Source organism: Chenopodium album, chromosome 21 (assembly GCF_948465745.1).
Source record: "Chenopodium album chromosome 21, dcCheAlbu1.1, whole genome shotgun sequence".
Classification (NCBI taxonomy): domain Eukaryota; kingdom Viridiplantae; phylum Streptophyta; class Magnoliopsida; order Caryophyllales; family Amaranthaceae; genus Chenopodium; species Chenopodium album.
In genome coordinates, this window is record NC_137854.1 from 39,287,292 (window position 1) to 39,302,500 (window position 15,209).

General features: G+C 36.0%; 2 protein-coding genes across 2 annotated transcripts; both read left to right on the forward strand.

The window, feature by feature from the left end:
- Positions 1 to 1,404: 1,404 nt before the first annotated feature.
- LOC145600127 (protein MEI2-like 4) lies at positions 1,405 to 9,146 on the forward strand. Its single transcript, XM_081656017.1, has 13 exons — positions 1,405 to 2,253; positions 4,215 to 4,538; positions 4,743 to 5,176; positions 5,314 to 5,472; positions 5,580 to 5,696; positions 5,814 to 5,965; positions 6,101 to 6,171; positions 6,258 to 6,662; positions 6,806 to 7,442; positions 7,623 to 7,707; positions 7,838 to 7,906; positions 8,007 to 8,186; positions 8,515 to 9,146. Exons 1-13 carry the CDS (start codon positions 2,142 to 2,144, stop codon positions 8,671 to 8,673), a joined length of 2,904 nt encoding a protein of 967 aa, XP_081512143.1. The 5' UTR covers positions 1,405 to 2,141; the 3' UTR covers positions 8,674 to 9,146.
- A 912-nt stretch (positions 9,147 to 10,058) lies between these two features.
- Positions 10,059 to 14,757, forward strand: LOC145601154 (OVARIAN TUMOR DOMAIN-containing deubiquitinating enzyme 1-like). Its single transcript, XM_081657105.1, has 8 exons — positions 10,059 to 10,292; positions 10,540 to 10,605; positions 10,710 to 10,793; positions 10,900 to 11,022; positions 11,216 to 11,268; positions 11,372 to 11,421; positions 11,499 to 11,599; positions 14,195 to 14,757. Exons 1-8 carry the CDS (start codon positions 10,152 to 10,154, stop codon positions 14,447 to 14,449), a joined length of 873 nt encoding a protein of 290 aa, XP_081513231.1. The 5' UTR covers positions 10,059 to 10,151; the 3' UTR covers positions 14,450 to 14,757.
- The last annotated feature ends 452 nt before the right edge of the window (positions 14,758 to 15,209 follow it).

Sequence of the window (15,209 nt, forward strand, 5' to 3'; positions counted from 1 at the left end):
TCACATAATTATACCTTTGAAGTGTGATCTCCACGTAGCTATTCGATCGACAAATTAGCGAGAGAATATAGCCCAACCGTTGCTCCTCAACTTAGTCCACGGGATTCGAAAGAGTCGTCCACCAATACTAGATTGGTCAAGTGAAGGGGAAAACCACGATCACCAGATTAACTGCCTTTATGGACAATCGGACCACCACGAACAATCACCACCAACACCGTGCACCACCGGCCGAGAGGGGAGGAGAGAGCCGTAAGAGAGAGAGAGAGAGAGTTTGAGAGGCTTGGTTTCGTGTTTGCTTGTAAAACCTAGGCCCCTAGTCTACTTATAATCATATTATAATTAGACTAGGTTAGGAAGCCCAAAACCCTCCAAACCTACACTATGGCCGACCACCTAGAGTGATGAGGTCCATCATGGGCCTCGTCCTCTAATGCTCGATCTAGGCCCTTTGTGTGAGCTTATAGGATCCGTCAAATTGGGCTTTGGCCTATTTTACTAGCCCAAAGATTGTTAATACCTCTAGTTATGATATAACGACGACCCAAATGGACGAACTCAATTATCTCCATAATTTGATCCATTTATATATATCTAGTAATTGCGCTTGATGAAGACATAATTCTTTCAGTTATTAGGGCCTAGATTAGTTTTTAGTTCTCATTTTAGACCTGGTTGTCATTATAAATGTGGACTGTCCAATTAACATGATCTAAGGGCCTAGATTAGTTCCTAGTTCTCATTTTAGCATTGGTTTTCATCAATAATCAATAACATAATACTAAAATAGACACCAAGAATGACACGTGGTGCTGTTTTTCCTCCATTTTTTTTATTCACTTCCTTACTAAAAATTTACTTTTTTTAATGTAATTGTGATTTACTAATGGCATTTTGTACTCCAATTAAAATATTATATTGCCTCAATTAATATATTATATACTCCAATTTATGTTGTACTATTTGCTACGAGTAGCTTTGTTTTTATTTCAGACAACATTGTATATTTGTAGGACTCTTTTATCAATAACGTGTTTTTTGTGTGGCTGGCCACTCCGTGTGACCGGGGTCACTTATTCAAGGGTTACTCGATCGGTCAAGGTTACTCGGTCAAGGGAAACCTATTCAGAGGGTTACTCGGTCGATCAAGAGTTATTCAATTAGGGGTTACTAGGTCCATCAGGAATTACCCCCTTAAATAAGTAACCTCAGACAGTTGGACACAATATGGCTAGCCACATTTGAAACTTTGTGCATGTTTATCAATTAATTTTCAAATAATTATGCCTCAAAAAAATATGAAAAAAATTAACTAATAAATAATTAAATTTTAAAAAAAATTGTACTCATATAAAAAGTACTCGTAGAAGAGAAGAAAGAAGAAAAATAATTGACCAACGCATCTTGTGTCCTCTTCTTTCTCCACACCTTGTTGTTTTTAGAGAAGTTTATTTAATTTTTGGAGGGGGATTGGATTCTCTCTCTTACATGATTTCTGTGTTCCATGATCTAAACGGTGATTTCGCGCAATATATATAAATAAAAATCAATATCCCATTTTCCCCCAAATTATTACTCCAATAATTTTAGTTTGGAAAAACCAATCTTTGGTTCTTCTTCCTCCTCCTTTTCCCCCTCTCCCTCCCTCCCCCGTCTCTCCGCAGAGGCAGGCGAGAGCGAGCGAGCGAGCGAGGGCATATACATATATATCCTCCTTTGGCGCGAAGACAAAGGAATTTTATTTGATCGAATTGATAAACATTTCGTAAATAAGATATAATAAGCAGGTAGGGGAGGAAGGGAAGGAGGTTAACGTGCAATGCAGGGAAACAAAACAAAGAGATGAAGAGAGTTAAGGCATCAAAAAGCCTTTGGATGTTGTTGCACGGCACAGATACCTAGATCCCTCCACCCCTTCCTGCAATTCTTAACCAGTTTCCTTTTCTTTTGCCGTAATTTATTCTTTTTTATTTATACTATATTCATTACATTTCTTTCTTTTCATTCTTCTTCTTCTCTAATTTTTCTGTCTGTCTTTTTGGTTTAATTTCTCTCTATTCCCCAAATTCGACATTGGAAGTTGTGAATTAATTGAATTGGATTGTTGGGTTTGTTGGATTTTTATCAAAAACTGGAAAAATATGCCGTCTCAAATGATGGATCAGCAGGGTTTGTCTGCTTCACCTTACTTTTCTGGGGATCTTCAATTTCCTGCCGACAGACAATCTCCTTTCTGGAACATCAATAACTTTGGTAATTCTTCCCTTTTTTTTTTTTGGTTTTTTATTTTAATACCCAAGTAATTTCCTGTGCAAATGCATGATAATTCGTACTACATTGTATTATTAAAACTTGTTATTATTATTATTATTATTATTTTTTTTTTTTTTTTATTTGCAAGGTTGGGTATTTAATTTTGTTGTAGAGATCATTGTTATATTGATGTTTACCTTTTTAAATGGTTTTGGAGGGATGGCTTAGAATTGGTTGATGGAGATTTTGGGGTGATGTAACATCTTTATTATTTACAAGTACAAAGTAAAAGTATGATATGATATGATATGAGAACAATTTTTATAGGAACACTTTGAATTTTTTTCTGAAATTTTGCAAGGAAAGTATTATCAAAGGTAATTCATAAATACAGTACTGTTTCATCTTTTTTACCTTTCCAGGAGAGTTTGTCTTATACCTCTTGATCAATTATGTAAGTAAATTAGGTCCTTTATTGTAATATATGCAGAGATGGAGTAATAAGTATGTTCAATTGTTAATGTAGATGGTGAATCTTCTGTAGTCATGCCTTATTGGAGGAGTAATCCATTTCTTTTTTCGGAATTGAGAAATTGGTGGTGATAAATCAGGAATTAGTGTGCCATACCTTTGATGTTTTGCTTTATTTTCTTCCTTGGATTTTCTTTCTGTGATTTTGATAAGGAAATTAGATTATAACCAAACACATATAGTTGGAGTTGTAAGGAAATATAAATGATCTATATGTGTAAGGAGTGCTGCTGTCAGTTTCTATGTGATCATCATCATTGTGGTTTTTGTCTGAGATTTGGTCAGAAACTTTTGCTGCTACTTCGTCACAATCCTGTTATACACAAGATATAAATAATAAGAAACAGATAATCTAATATAGCTTTATCGTTAATGCCCTTTCTAGTCTAACAAACATTGTTCAAATCTTCAAAATAATCCTTCCATTTATTATCATGAAAAACTTTAATTCTCCAACTTTCAGCTAGCATAAGCTCCAAACATCTGCTGATATCCATCTTATCTTGCTTGCAGACAGAATTTCTAACACCTTTTCAATATAAAATACTAAAAACTGCTTGCTTGAGCCTGCTGTTGCTGTTTAAGTTCAATGCAGAAACTTTCACACTTTGCAGTGTACACCCTGCTTCTGTAACGTTGTGGGATAACGAAGTTAATATTCTTTCAAGTTTTAAAGAAGTTAATGAAAGGATACTTTTTCAATGGAATTTGTAAATTAAACAACGTCGGGATGTGCTATGTATGCACAAGTTTAGGATTATTTATAAGTGCATGTTTGGTATGAATATAATAAGGAGAAAGGGTAAGCTATTTTATTTATATACGAAGAAAAGGATAATGTAAGTGTTACCATTATTTGTTGTGGTAGACATAAGGAGAAATGGATTCTTAGTATAGAAAATTCGGGATAAAGGAGGGAAGCATTTTTGTTACCATTAAAGGTTGAGAAAGGTTATGAAAATTGGTAATGGTTACCTTCAGGAAATGATTGTGCTACCTACCTATGACAACAAGCATTAACACTTTGTTTGGATAAGACCCTTGTTTGGGCAAGACATTGGGGAGGGAAACCTCCATTTATACCTCCATTTATAATAAACATCATTCCCCTAAACTGAGAGGATATTGAAAGAAAATGGAGCTCTACCTCCCGGCCTTTCCTTTCCCTTTCCTTTCCCTCTTATCGTGCTATCCAAACAGATTTAAGTAGTGGAAACTCTTATTTGATTCCATTTCCACCACATAAACACTATGCTAAACATGCTGTAAATCTATGCATTCTGCAGCAAAGTTGGATGTGATTATTTGTCTCTATATGATCCCTCCTTTTTTATTATCAGCTTGGTTGATTTCATTCTTCTGTGCATGTACTTAAGAAACCTGAAATTATTGTTGGAGAAATGATGTTTTTTTCACTATCAATTTTGTAGGTATGAAGACAGATGCAATTGCTGGCACTTCATGCGGGATTCCTGTTTCTGGATCGCCTTTAGAGAAACCAGTACATGTGGATTCTCTAGCAACCAATGGTCATGAAAATCTTGAACAGACGGTCAGCTTTAATTTGCAAAGACATGCAGTGGGAGCAGAGAGAGCTCTTAGTCGGTCCTTGAATTTGTGGAGTTCTATGGACCTTAATCCTGTCGCTAGATCAAATCCTAATGCACAACAGTCATGGGAGAAGAATAACACAATATCTCACTATGAAAATGGGCTATTTTCAAGTTCAATGTCTGAATTGTTTACCCGAAATTGTAAGTGGCTTTTATTTCTTACATGAGAAGATGCTAAAACTTAACTTGTCTGCTATGTGATTCTCCCACACAATGATTTCATTTTGATTTTCTTATGTTAGCTTAAAATCTTATGACACTGTTATATGGTAAAATAGTGATTTTTATGCTCCTCTGTGCTGGATGACTAATCTGTTCTCAATGTTTCTTAATTCATTTTTATAGTGCAACTATCCTCAAATGTCGACTTCCATGGTCACTTTGTTGATACTGTTGCCTCGCACTATGAGGAGGAAGAACCTTTTCAGTCCCTCGAGGAAATTGAGGCCCAGACCATAGGAAATCTGCTTCCTGATGATGATGACTTGCTCTCTGGAGTTGTCGTTGATGGGATTGAAAGTAACATTCAACTAAGAGGAGAGGATGACATAGAAGATTTGGACCTTTTTAGTAGTGTTGGAGGGATGGATTTAGGAGATGATACATCATCTGCAGGACAAAGGAATTCCGAATTTCCTTGCAGCTTTAATGGACAACTCACTGGAACTAGTGTCACTTTTAATGGGGAACATCCTTATGGAGAACATCCGTACCGTACTTTGTTTGTGAGAAACATAAATAGCAATGTTGAGGATTCCGAGTTGCAGGCTCTCTTTGAGGTAAGGGTAGGAATTTTTTTGTTTATCACTCGTGATGATTGTGAATGTAGTTGAATTAATTATGTTCTTGTCTCGATTTTGAAGCTGTGAAATTTGACAGAGGATTGTTAATCTAATTGTTTGTTCTAAACTTGCAGCAATATGGAGATATCCGCACCCTTTATACAACTTGCAAACATAGGGGTTTTGTAATGATTTCATACTTTGACATTAGAGCAGCAAGGTATGCAATGAAGGCACTTCAAAATAAGCCTTTGAGACGAAGGAGGCTTGATATACATTACTCAATCCCAAAGGTAATAATTATTTACTTTCTGCTTTTCATGCATTTGACTTGGCTTTCAGTAGAGTTACGAAAGTGGAATACACTCATGCTCCTCCTCCCCATGATTGATTTGTTTAGGACAATCCTTCAGATAAGGATGTAAACCAAGGAACTCTTGTGGTATCTAACCTTGATGCTTCTGTTACAACCGATGATATTCGTCAGATTTTTGGTGCATACGGAGAGGTTAAGGAGGTAAGTATATCAGATATTCTTTGCATATGCTAACAGTTCTAGTGTCTGATTTTCTTCAGTGCACATGTACCACTTTTAAATGGGCATTATGTAACCAATGCTTTTTATGTACCACAGATACGGGAAATCCCACACAGAAGTAATCAAAAGTTTGTAGAATTTTATGATGTCAGAGCCGCTGATGAGGCTCTCTGTGCGTTGAACCAAAGTGATATTGCTGGTAAGAAGATAAAGGTTGAGCCAAGTCGTCCTGGGGGTGCAAGACGAAGGTATGAAGCAAAAATTCATGTTACGAAGTATAATACAAATTTTCTGAAACCTACGTTTCAGTAGCATGTTGCCAATATCTCTATCTCTCTCTTTCAGCTTTTATTTTCTTTTGATTATTATTCCTCTTTATGCAGTTTAATGCAACCACTGCCCTCAGATATGGAGCAAGAGGAATCCGGTGTTCATGTACAGCAAAGTAGTGCTGGTAAGGAGGTTTTCTTACTTGTTTGGTGTTGATTTAATGTGAAGGGGTGATACTCTTTCCTTAAATGTTAGAAACATTATTTTCAGGGATTTCAAGTGGCTCCATCAGCTCTATTAGCATGGAAAGCGATACTAGTTGTGTTACAAGTGCCGGCATACAGGCAACTCTGGGTTCATTCATAGATAATTCTGCGTGTCATGAAATCTCTTCTAGTGTCCCCAATGGCTTACCATCCCTTCTCAGAGCTGAATCAGGAAGCTATCAAGCTGGGCTCTCTGAGTCTGGAAAGTTAGCCAGCCAAGTAAATTATGATTTTCGTGGCCTGCCAACTCTTAATCCTTGCCCAGTTCCGAAGTATAGTGATGGTTTAGCTACTGGTGTTTCTTGCTATTCTGACGGTTACGTGCCTGCTATTGTTAGTTCCCTGCCACAGGAAAGGGTTGAGAATAATCAATTGGGCCGAATAAGCTCAAATGTCAAAATGTGTAACGGTATGTGTTTTGAGCTTTGTGTATTTCCTTTGTGAACATCCCTTAGTCAATCTAGGCATGTAGAGCATGAAATTTACTTATTTTGGTTCAGATCAATCAGATGGATGTCTAAACTCCTTATATTGTATCTTTGATTCTGTTAGGTTTTTCTAAATCTGGGAATGCGAGCGGATCTCTTCCCGGGCATCATTACATGTGGAGTAATACTAATCACCACCAACCTCCAGCTTTTGGGTGGCCAAACTCCCCTTCGCTATCAAATGGGTTTTGTAGTCCTCAAAACCAACATCAGCTTCATGGATTCAGTAGATCACCATCTCATATGCTGAACTCAATTCTACCCCATCATGTGGGATCGGCACCAGCTGTTAACTACTCTCTTTGGGATAGGCAAAATTCTTATCCAGGGGGGTCGCCTGAAGCATCTGGCTTCCACCAAGGTCCATTAGGGAATATGAGACTTTCAGGCAGCCCTCTGCACCGCATGGATTTTGTTTCTCATAATTTGTTTCCTCATGTCAGTGGAAATAGCTTGGATCTACCAATCTCTTCTAGAAATGTTCTGAATTCCCATCATCAAAGAGGCATGATATATCCTCCCAGGAACCAGATGAACATGGCAGGCTCATTTGAACATCCTGTTGAACGTGCTAGAAGCCGTAGAAGTGATGGCTCTTCCACTCAAGCTGACAACAAGAAACTATATGAACTTGATCTTGAGCGCATTAGGCGGGGGGAAGACAATCGAACCACTCTTATGATAAAGAATATTCCTAACAAGTATGTAGAGTTTCCTTTTTAATTGGATTAAATTACTATATAAGTAATCTTTTTTATGCTATATATCCCACAAAATGGACTACATGTATCAATCCTAGTGAATTGCTTGTGGTATCTTGAATTTGACATTTTTCATGTTTAATTGTACCTGCTCCCTACCACGTTTTTACGTGTATGTAGATATACGTCCAAGATGCTTATGGCCGCCATTGACGAACACCACCGTGGAACTTATGACTTCATCTATTTACCAATTGATTTTAAGGCAAGTTTACTTTTATCTGGTGACTACCTATGCTGTGTCAATAGGACCTAAAAGAGTCATTTACCTTTGTTATCCTCTGTGTGGACTGTGTCCTATGATTTTCTTTAACACCTATCCTCATGTTACGCAGAACAAGTGCAATGTGGGTTATGCCTTTATCAACATGATTGATCCTAGCCATATCATTTCATGCTATGAGGTTTGTTTTCTTTTCAATTTTTAACTAGTGGCTTGTTAATTCAAAATTTTCATTTTTTGCTTACTTCTGAGTGTATCTTGACCTGATTTGAAATGGGCAGACATTAAATGGGAAGAAATGGGAAAAGTTCAACAGTGAAAAGGTTGCATCACTTGCTTACGCTCGCATACAAGGGAAAGCTGCTCTTGTTGCTCATTTTCAGAATTCTAGCTTAATGAACGAGGATAAGCGATGCAGACCTATTCTTTTCCACAGTGATGGCACCAATGCTGGTGATCAGGTATGAGCATCGCCAAGACATCATCGAGCAAATATTTTACTAACTCTTGACTTACTTTGCTCTTCTCTCTATTTCTATCTAAAAATATTTTTAATTTCCTATCACACATATTACCATTGTATGCAATTATAGTTGCAGTAATGTTGTCCCATTTTACAAAGCCTCTTCAACTGCATTGGGTTAATATTTTAATATTGATGTTGATCCTGTTGGTGACGCATGGTATATTTTATTTGTGACGGGTGGATGATTCTGTAACCTCGTCTCTCTGATTCCTGTTATTTTATTTATTTATTTTTTTAAAATTTTTATTTTCTTTAAATTACAGGTGCCGTTTCCCATGGGTGTTAATGTTAGATCTAGACCTGGTAAATCAAGATCCTGCAATAACGAGGAATATCAACTAGAGAGCCCGCCTAATGTTGTTAGCAAGGAAGAATATTCTTGTGGAAAATCATCTTCAAGCTCGGGAAAGGAATCAGATTGAGCAGTGAACTAAACTTAAAGTCAAAAGTGTTTTACGGAGGAATTGGAGAGGTTGAAGAGGGAGAAATAAAGAAAGGATATGGATTAATATACTGAAGGGGTGAGGTGAGGCACTGGTCATGCAGTATTTGCATGATTAATATCAACAATAATAAAAGTAATCTAACTATACATACGCGTTGAGAGAATTTACTCTCGGTGCATGTAATTATCAGGAGGGTTAGTAAATGGAGCAACAACTGGAGCTTCGAAATTTTGATTGGTGTTGAGTCTTATAATTACACTGTATTCGTAAATATATACTCCGTAGGTGTATATAAGTGGTGAAGATAGAAGAGAGCTCTGCAGCAGCTGGGAGAAGGTTTCCTGGGCTGAACTCCTTTTACTGATTTTCCTATTTAACTTTGTATGTTGGCATTCTTGTCATCGTACCCCTTCCGAGGGTAAATTTATGAAAAGACTTTTAATTTGAAATTTTGATTTCATTGTTTCATGCATTTGCTGCCAAGATGTGCTTGCAATCTTGCATATTCTATTATTCCTCACTTTTGTATGTAAATTGTTGTGATCAAGTGCTTTAGTAATCAACAGCAACAATGCCCTGGTTGATACTATTACTGTTTTGCAACACGACATATGGTTGCATTCAGTACTACTATAGCCGTATGTGGCCAATGTTGCATAAATTTTCATCAACGAACCACTTAGATAACAATAAATTACAAACCCTTTCTAAGAAATGAGAGAACGTAACTAAAGAATATATGTCAAAGTATGTCGAACAATGGAGATTTATTATAACTATCAAAACTGACTAAAAGCAAGAAAAAAATTACTCCCTATGTTGCTATATGTACTAGTATATATTTTTTACATTAAATATCATCAAAGTAACAATTTGTCAATTTGACACACTCAATAAAAAATTAGTACTTATATGATAATTTAGGTGCCCAATATAATCCAAGCATATTATTATATCTTTTGAAGGTACATCCACGATGTTTCCCCGGGATATTAGGCAACGGTTTCCAATATCCCAAGGTTGGATGTGAGTTACTTCATGAGCAACCTTTTTCCCACTACATTTTACAAAAGACCACATTACTTCAATAAAGAGGTAAGTGTATTTTGATTACGTGTAATAAATACATTTTACAATAGATCACATGATAATAATAACGGATACGGAGTATAATTGGCATTTTGATTTTTGATTACATGTGTTCAAATTTTAATACTCTGTACAAGTACTTTAATTCGTGTGTAAAGAGAATCACAAAAAACTTTAAATTCCAAGTAAAGCTGTAAAAGCCTAATAGGCTGTAGACACGTAGCCTCAACGATAAAATCCGTTGCAATAATAAAATTGATACAAATACTGTAGAGTAGTAGGCTAGTATCAGTGGACGATTTACAAGAATACAGAAAACTCAGTCGATAGAAGAAATCAAGAAGAAGAGCTTGAAATCGAAAACAATGGCGAAACAACAAGAAGAAAGCAATTCCAATCCTACTGCTGCTGGTGATTGGGAGAATTTCAGGGACGACGATATCATGCTTCAACATTCTGCTATTCGCGCTGAACAAGCCGACAAAATCCATTTTCTGGGCGACAAGGTTTTTTTTTTTTTTCATTCCTCAATTTCTTTGTTTGCAAAACCCTAAGATTCGATTGATTGCGAGTTTGCAATAATTCTTAATCCCAATTTATTGTTTACGATAAAATTAGGTCATCAATTATTCGAATCTTTTATGATCATTGTTATAGTAGGCCCTCTTTTGATTGAATTTGTAACCTAAATTTTAGATTATTCTGTATTTGATTGAATCAGTTTTTGTGATTGGATGCATTTGTTTGATGCAGGAACCTCTTTCTGCTTTAGCTGCTGAATATCAATCAGGAAGTTCTATTCTGCTTGAAAAGATCAAGGTTTATATTCATATTCTTTTTGTTTTTTTGAGTTTGATTTTCAGTGCTTAATAACTGTATATGAATATGATAATTATAAATGACTCTCATTATCTGCTGAGCAGATTCTTGATGAAAAATACTCTGCAATTAGGCGAACTCGAGGAGATGGGAATTGCTTCTTTAGAAGTTTCATGTTTTCATACTTGGTAGGAGCCTATTTTTTATGTGGATATGTGATTAGTAGTGTAATCTGTTCTATTCATTTTGTTATCGAATTCAGTTTCTTGTCTTCTTATTTTGTTTTGATTTTAGGAGCATATTTTAGAAAGTCAAGACAAGGCTGAGGTAGATCGCGTCAAGGCTAATGTTGAAGAGTGCCGGAAGACACTCCAGAGTCTTGGCTATGCAGATTTTACGTTTGAAGATTTTTTTGGGGTGAATGCACTTTTCCATATCTTTATACCATCATAAGGAATTTCATTATATGCCTTACATGCTGCGGTTGATTTTAGTCCCATGATCTTATTGCTCGTTTTCTTACTTTCGAGTCCAACCACTATACTGTTCGCTTCAATGGATATATAATTTACTTTTTTGCTCTAAATTCTTTTGTGGCGGATGTCTACAGTTATTTCTTGAGCAGCTGGAAAACGTTATTCAAGGGACTGATGCTTCAATAAGGTCCTCTTTGTTGGCTTCTTATGTCCTCATGTTGATATGTTAGTTGTTCCCTCACATAAACTTATGCTAGCATGATCTCATTTTGTTTCTTTTGTTCTATCAGTCATGACGAGCTTGTTGAGAGGAGTCGTGATCAATCAATATCTGATTATGGTGGGTTATATTACATGTTGAACATGTATTATTGACTTTCCTTTCTTGCTTTATTTATTGACATATGTGTTGGTCAGTGGTAATGTTCTTTAGATTTATAACATCTGGGGAGATACGAAAGCGTGCGGAGTTCTTTGAACCCTTCATACTGGGATTGACTAATGCAACTGTGGATCAGGTTTGTCTTTGGTTTTAAATTGGAAGATAGACATTTACATTTAGCTTTTTATTTTGGTAAAAAATACTTTTGAGTTGCAACAGCAAATTTATTTGTTGGCAGAATTGCTGTCAGATAGCTTGTTTAACTAGGGATCCTTTGAGTAGTAAGAAAAGAGTGCAGTGATAATAAAATATAGTAAAGAATAGAGTAAGTTGACTTAGGTCCTTAGCCAGCCAAACCATCTTAACAAAATCATCTTCTTTGAAGCTATGATACATATATCTAACTTTTTGCTAATATTTAGTGATAATTATCTACTCTACACTTTTCGTTCACAAATAATCTTCACGTATTCCTTGTTAGGATATCCACAAAAAATCTTCGTGTTACTTAGAATGGAAATTGTTATGCTCAATCCATGTGATGTGGTCCCCTCTACTATCTTTCTCTCATATCCTCACTTCACCATACTAAATTTGTTAATATGCGTGTCTATACCTAACATGAAGGTTATTTATGGATAGTGTATTATTATTCATGAATCATAGTTTTCTTTAGTTTATGTTGATTAATATGGTTGGCTTGTTCAATCCTAGGTGTGCTAAGCTCATTGTCACCTACTGTTTGACTTTAGAAAGTACTGGTGTCTTTGGGAGCTAGATAGCCAAGACAGTGGATTTAGGTCCTTTTTTTGTTATTACATTTTGTTGGATAGTAAGAGAAGATGACTTAGTTGAATTACTTGGAAATGATTAACTAGGAATCCGGAGTAGTCACTTTTCTCACATAAGACGGATAAGGCTTTCCTAATGCAAAGGGAGAACAAATCAAGCCCTTTTTCTGGAAGTGGGATCTGTGACAAAAATAACCCCTTTTGTTGTTAGCCTTTATCAAGCTGTAATGCTGTATATATCCAGCCTTAGGATGTATTAAGAAGGTATCTATGGGATGTGCATCTGGATTTTGGTCTTTAATACGTGTTTTGGAGTTCATTCCTAAGGTGTGGTTTTGTTAGTAAAGTAGGAGTTGCTAAGCATATACTAACATTGCTATTGATTGGTTGATGATGTTACTTTATGGATGGATAACTACAGTGAGATGGATACTAGGGGATATATGGATAGAGAAATAAACCTCTTGTGTATATAGATATAAACCTCAGGGCATATCCGAAATGTGAACATATATAAGTGAAAAATTAGATGAATTTGCGATTTAGAAAAATTTAATTATTTTGAGACAAGGACATGAGACTTACAAGGTGTTATTACTTGGAAAAATTGTAGAGACTGAAGCTTATTGATCAATCACGATTTTCTCGTCGTGTTCATTAATTATGCTTTGAATTAATTTTTATTAATTCTATGAAGGAGATGGAAAGTAAAAACTTCATGTGTTCGAAAATTTTATATGCTTTCCTTGCTATTTCCCAGATGCAAATATTTGAATTTCCAAATAGCTTACCAATGAGCATTCCCCATTGCGGTATTGGAATTCCCTTCATGTGTGATCCGATTTGGGTTTGTAGGAACACATATATAATCTGTATATATTGGTAACTATTATCCATCCCTTTTCGGTTGCGTCTATGTGGTGTTGAAGCACACCCAAATTAATGCCCCCTTAAATACTAGCATGTAGATAGTGGAAAGAGTCTTTCAATCTTTCCCATGAAAAATGTGCTTGCAAGTAATTACAAGTAATATGTTCTTCCTCTGCTTTTCGATAGATGCAATATTTTGAATTATTGCTTTGTTTATATTGAGTAAACTATAGACATTCACCATACAATTGACACGTACAATTATTGATACCATATTGATTGATTGTAGAAACAATTTCTATGAATCTTGTAGGCTGCTACATCCATTTTGATCTGCTTTGTTAATGTCCCATATTCAAGGTCAACTATGATAGTACCTAAACCTATTCTCCTCCGCACCCCCCTCCCCTTCCCAGTTGATGTTGCCTTTTGGACATTGGCATACCTTGTTGACAACTTCCCCTGTCTTTGGGATTCATTTTCTGAAAACGAAACAGTTATATACCTGAATAAGAGATATTTTGACATTTACAAAGCAGCTACAATGTAAAAACTGGAATTCTCATTCTATTATTATAATTTGACTAGATGACATCTTTATTCTTATCATCAATTATTGCCCCTTGTTGATTCATAATGAAATACCTTGGTACTGTCTTGGGATTAATAAATTTTTACCAGGTTGCATAAAAGAAAGACATGTTGGTTTGGTTTAGATCAGTTTCTTTATTTTTTTTTTCTTTTTCCTCTTTTTTTTCCCATGTGCTTTAATTTTATGGATGGTAATATTATTGCCTTTTCTTTTGTCTGATGTGTTTTATCTTGGGTAGCCTGAGAAATATATGTTAAATTTCCTAATTTTAAATTTTGTTGCATTGTTTGCAACATCCTAAACTTGTTAGCTGTTGCCCTTTCATTCATTGTCCCACTGTGATCAATCAATGCAAAGTTCATATTAACAAAAGTAATTATGTCCAAAACTAGTTGTCTTTTGCTAGGCGGATTTCTGTTACATCTGAAAATATTTTCTGGACTCTTAACTTGCTTAGTATTTTATTTGTTATTTGTAGTTTTGCAAATCATCGGTGGAGCCTATGGGTGAAGAAAGTGATCATGTTCACATCATTGCTCTATCAGATGCATTAGGTGTGCCAGTTCGCGTTGTATACCTGGATCGTAGCTCTTGTGATACTGGTGGTGTTAGTGTAAATCACCATGATTTCGTACCTTCTGCCTTGTCGAGTGGTGGCAGCGGCTTGGAGATCAAACCTTACATAACCTTGCTTTATCGTCCAGGTCACTATGACATTCTTTACCCAAAATAATGTAGGCAATGCATTTCTGTAAATGCTGGAAGGTGTGTTTTCTGTGACAAGGGATTAGGTTCAGTAGAGTAGGTGGAGCTTTGGATAACCGTTTTTCTCATCAAAAGTGTATTTGTCTAAAAAGAGCCTCAATGTTGCATGTGGGAACTGGGAAGTATTGGGATAGTCCAAACAACTTATTTGGTCATTTGCTCACTTAAAAAACTGTACCATCATGTCCATTGCCCAAGGGAAGGTGTATTTTGTATATTTCCATTTTCGAATTCAAATGGCAATTGCTTTGAAATATAAAGTTTATTGCTTTTTTAGTTATAGTGCAGAAGTAATGGCCGGAGATTGCTTCCTGCGAGCCCCTTATTTTCTTGTATACATGCTGTCACTATATACCAGGTGACAATTAGACACTTGTTAAGGAAAGGGATTTCTGGGTCTGGTAATTCCTGATAGTTTATACATAGGCTTGTGGTACAGATTTGTTTTGTGCTAGTAATATTGGCAATTGGGGTGAACTAGAGACCTTCCGCCTAGGAAGTAGGAAGGACTCTTTCTGATCACATTTGAAAAGACTGCTGAGTGCTGGCAATGAATACGGTTTGATTCGAGTGTTGGTAGTTATTGCTGTGATGCACTCTTTCGAACTTTGCCTGGTTCATAACAGCTAAATGCTTGTTCATTGCAGGGCTGTTTTCTGGATCTTGAAGACAAATAGGGGGTGTTTTGGGAATTTGAGGACTAATATGGGGCTATAATTGGATTTATT

What these genes read in the sequence shown, in the direction of transcription:
- LOC145600127 (XM_081656017.1), top strand. Translation starts at nt 2,142, where the DNA reads ATGCCGTCTCAAATGATGGATCAGCAGGGTTTGTCTGCTTCACCTTAC. An exon ending in CTGGAACATCAATAACTTTG is followed by an intron (nt 2,254 to 4,214) that starts GTAATTCTTCCC and finishes TCAATTTTGTAG; the next exon opens with GTATGAAGACAGATGCAATT. An exon ending in ATTTACCAATTGATTTTAAG is followed by an intron (nt 7,708 to 7,837) that starts GCAAGTTTACTT and finishes CATGTTACGCAG; the next exon opens with AACAAGTGCAATGTGGGTTA.
- LOC145601154 (XM_081657105.1), top strand. Translation starts at nt 10,152, where the DNA reads ATGGCGAAACAACAAGAAGAAAGCAATTCCAATCCTACTGCTGCTGGT. An exon ending in TCCATTTTCTGGGCGACAAG is followed by an intron (nt 10,293 to 10,539) that starts GTTTTTTTTTTT and finishes TGTTTGATGCAG; the next exon opens with GAACCTCTTTCTGCTTTAGC. An exon ending in TCAATCAATATCTGATTATG is followed by an intron (nt 11,422 to 11,498) that starts GTGGGTTATATT and finishes TGTGTTGGTCAG; the next exon opens with TGGTAATGTTCTTTAGATTT.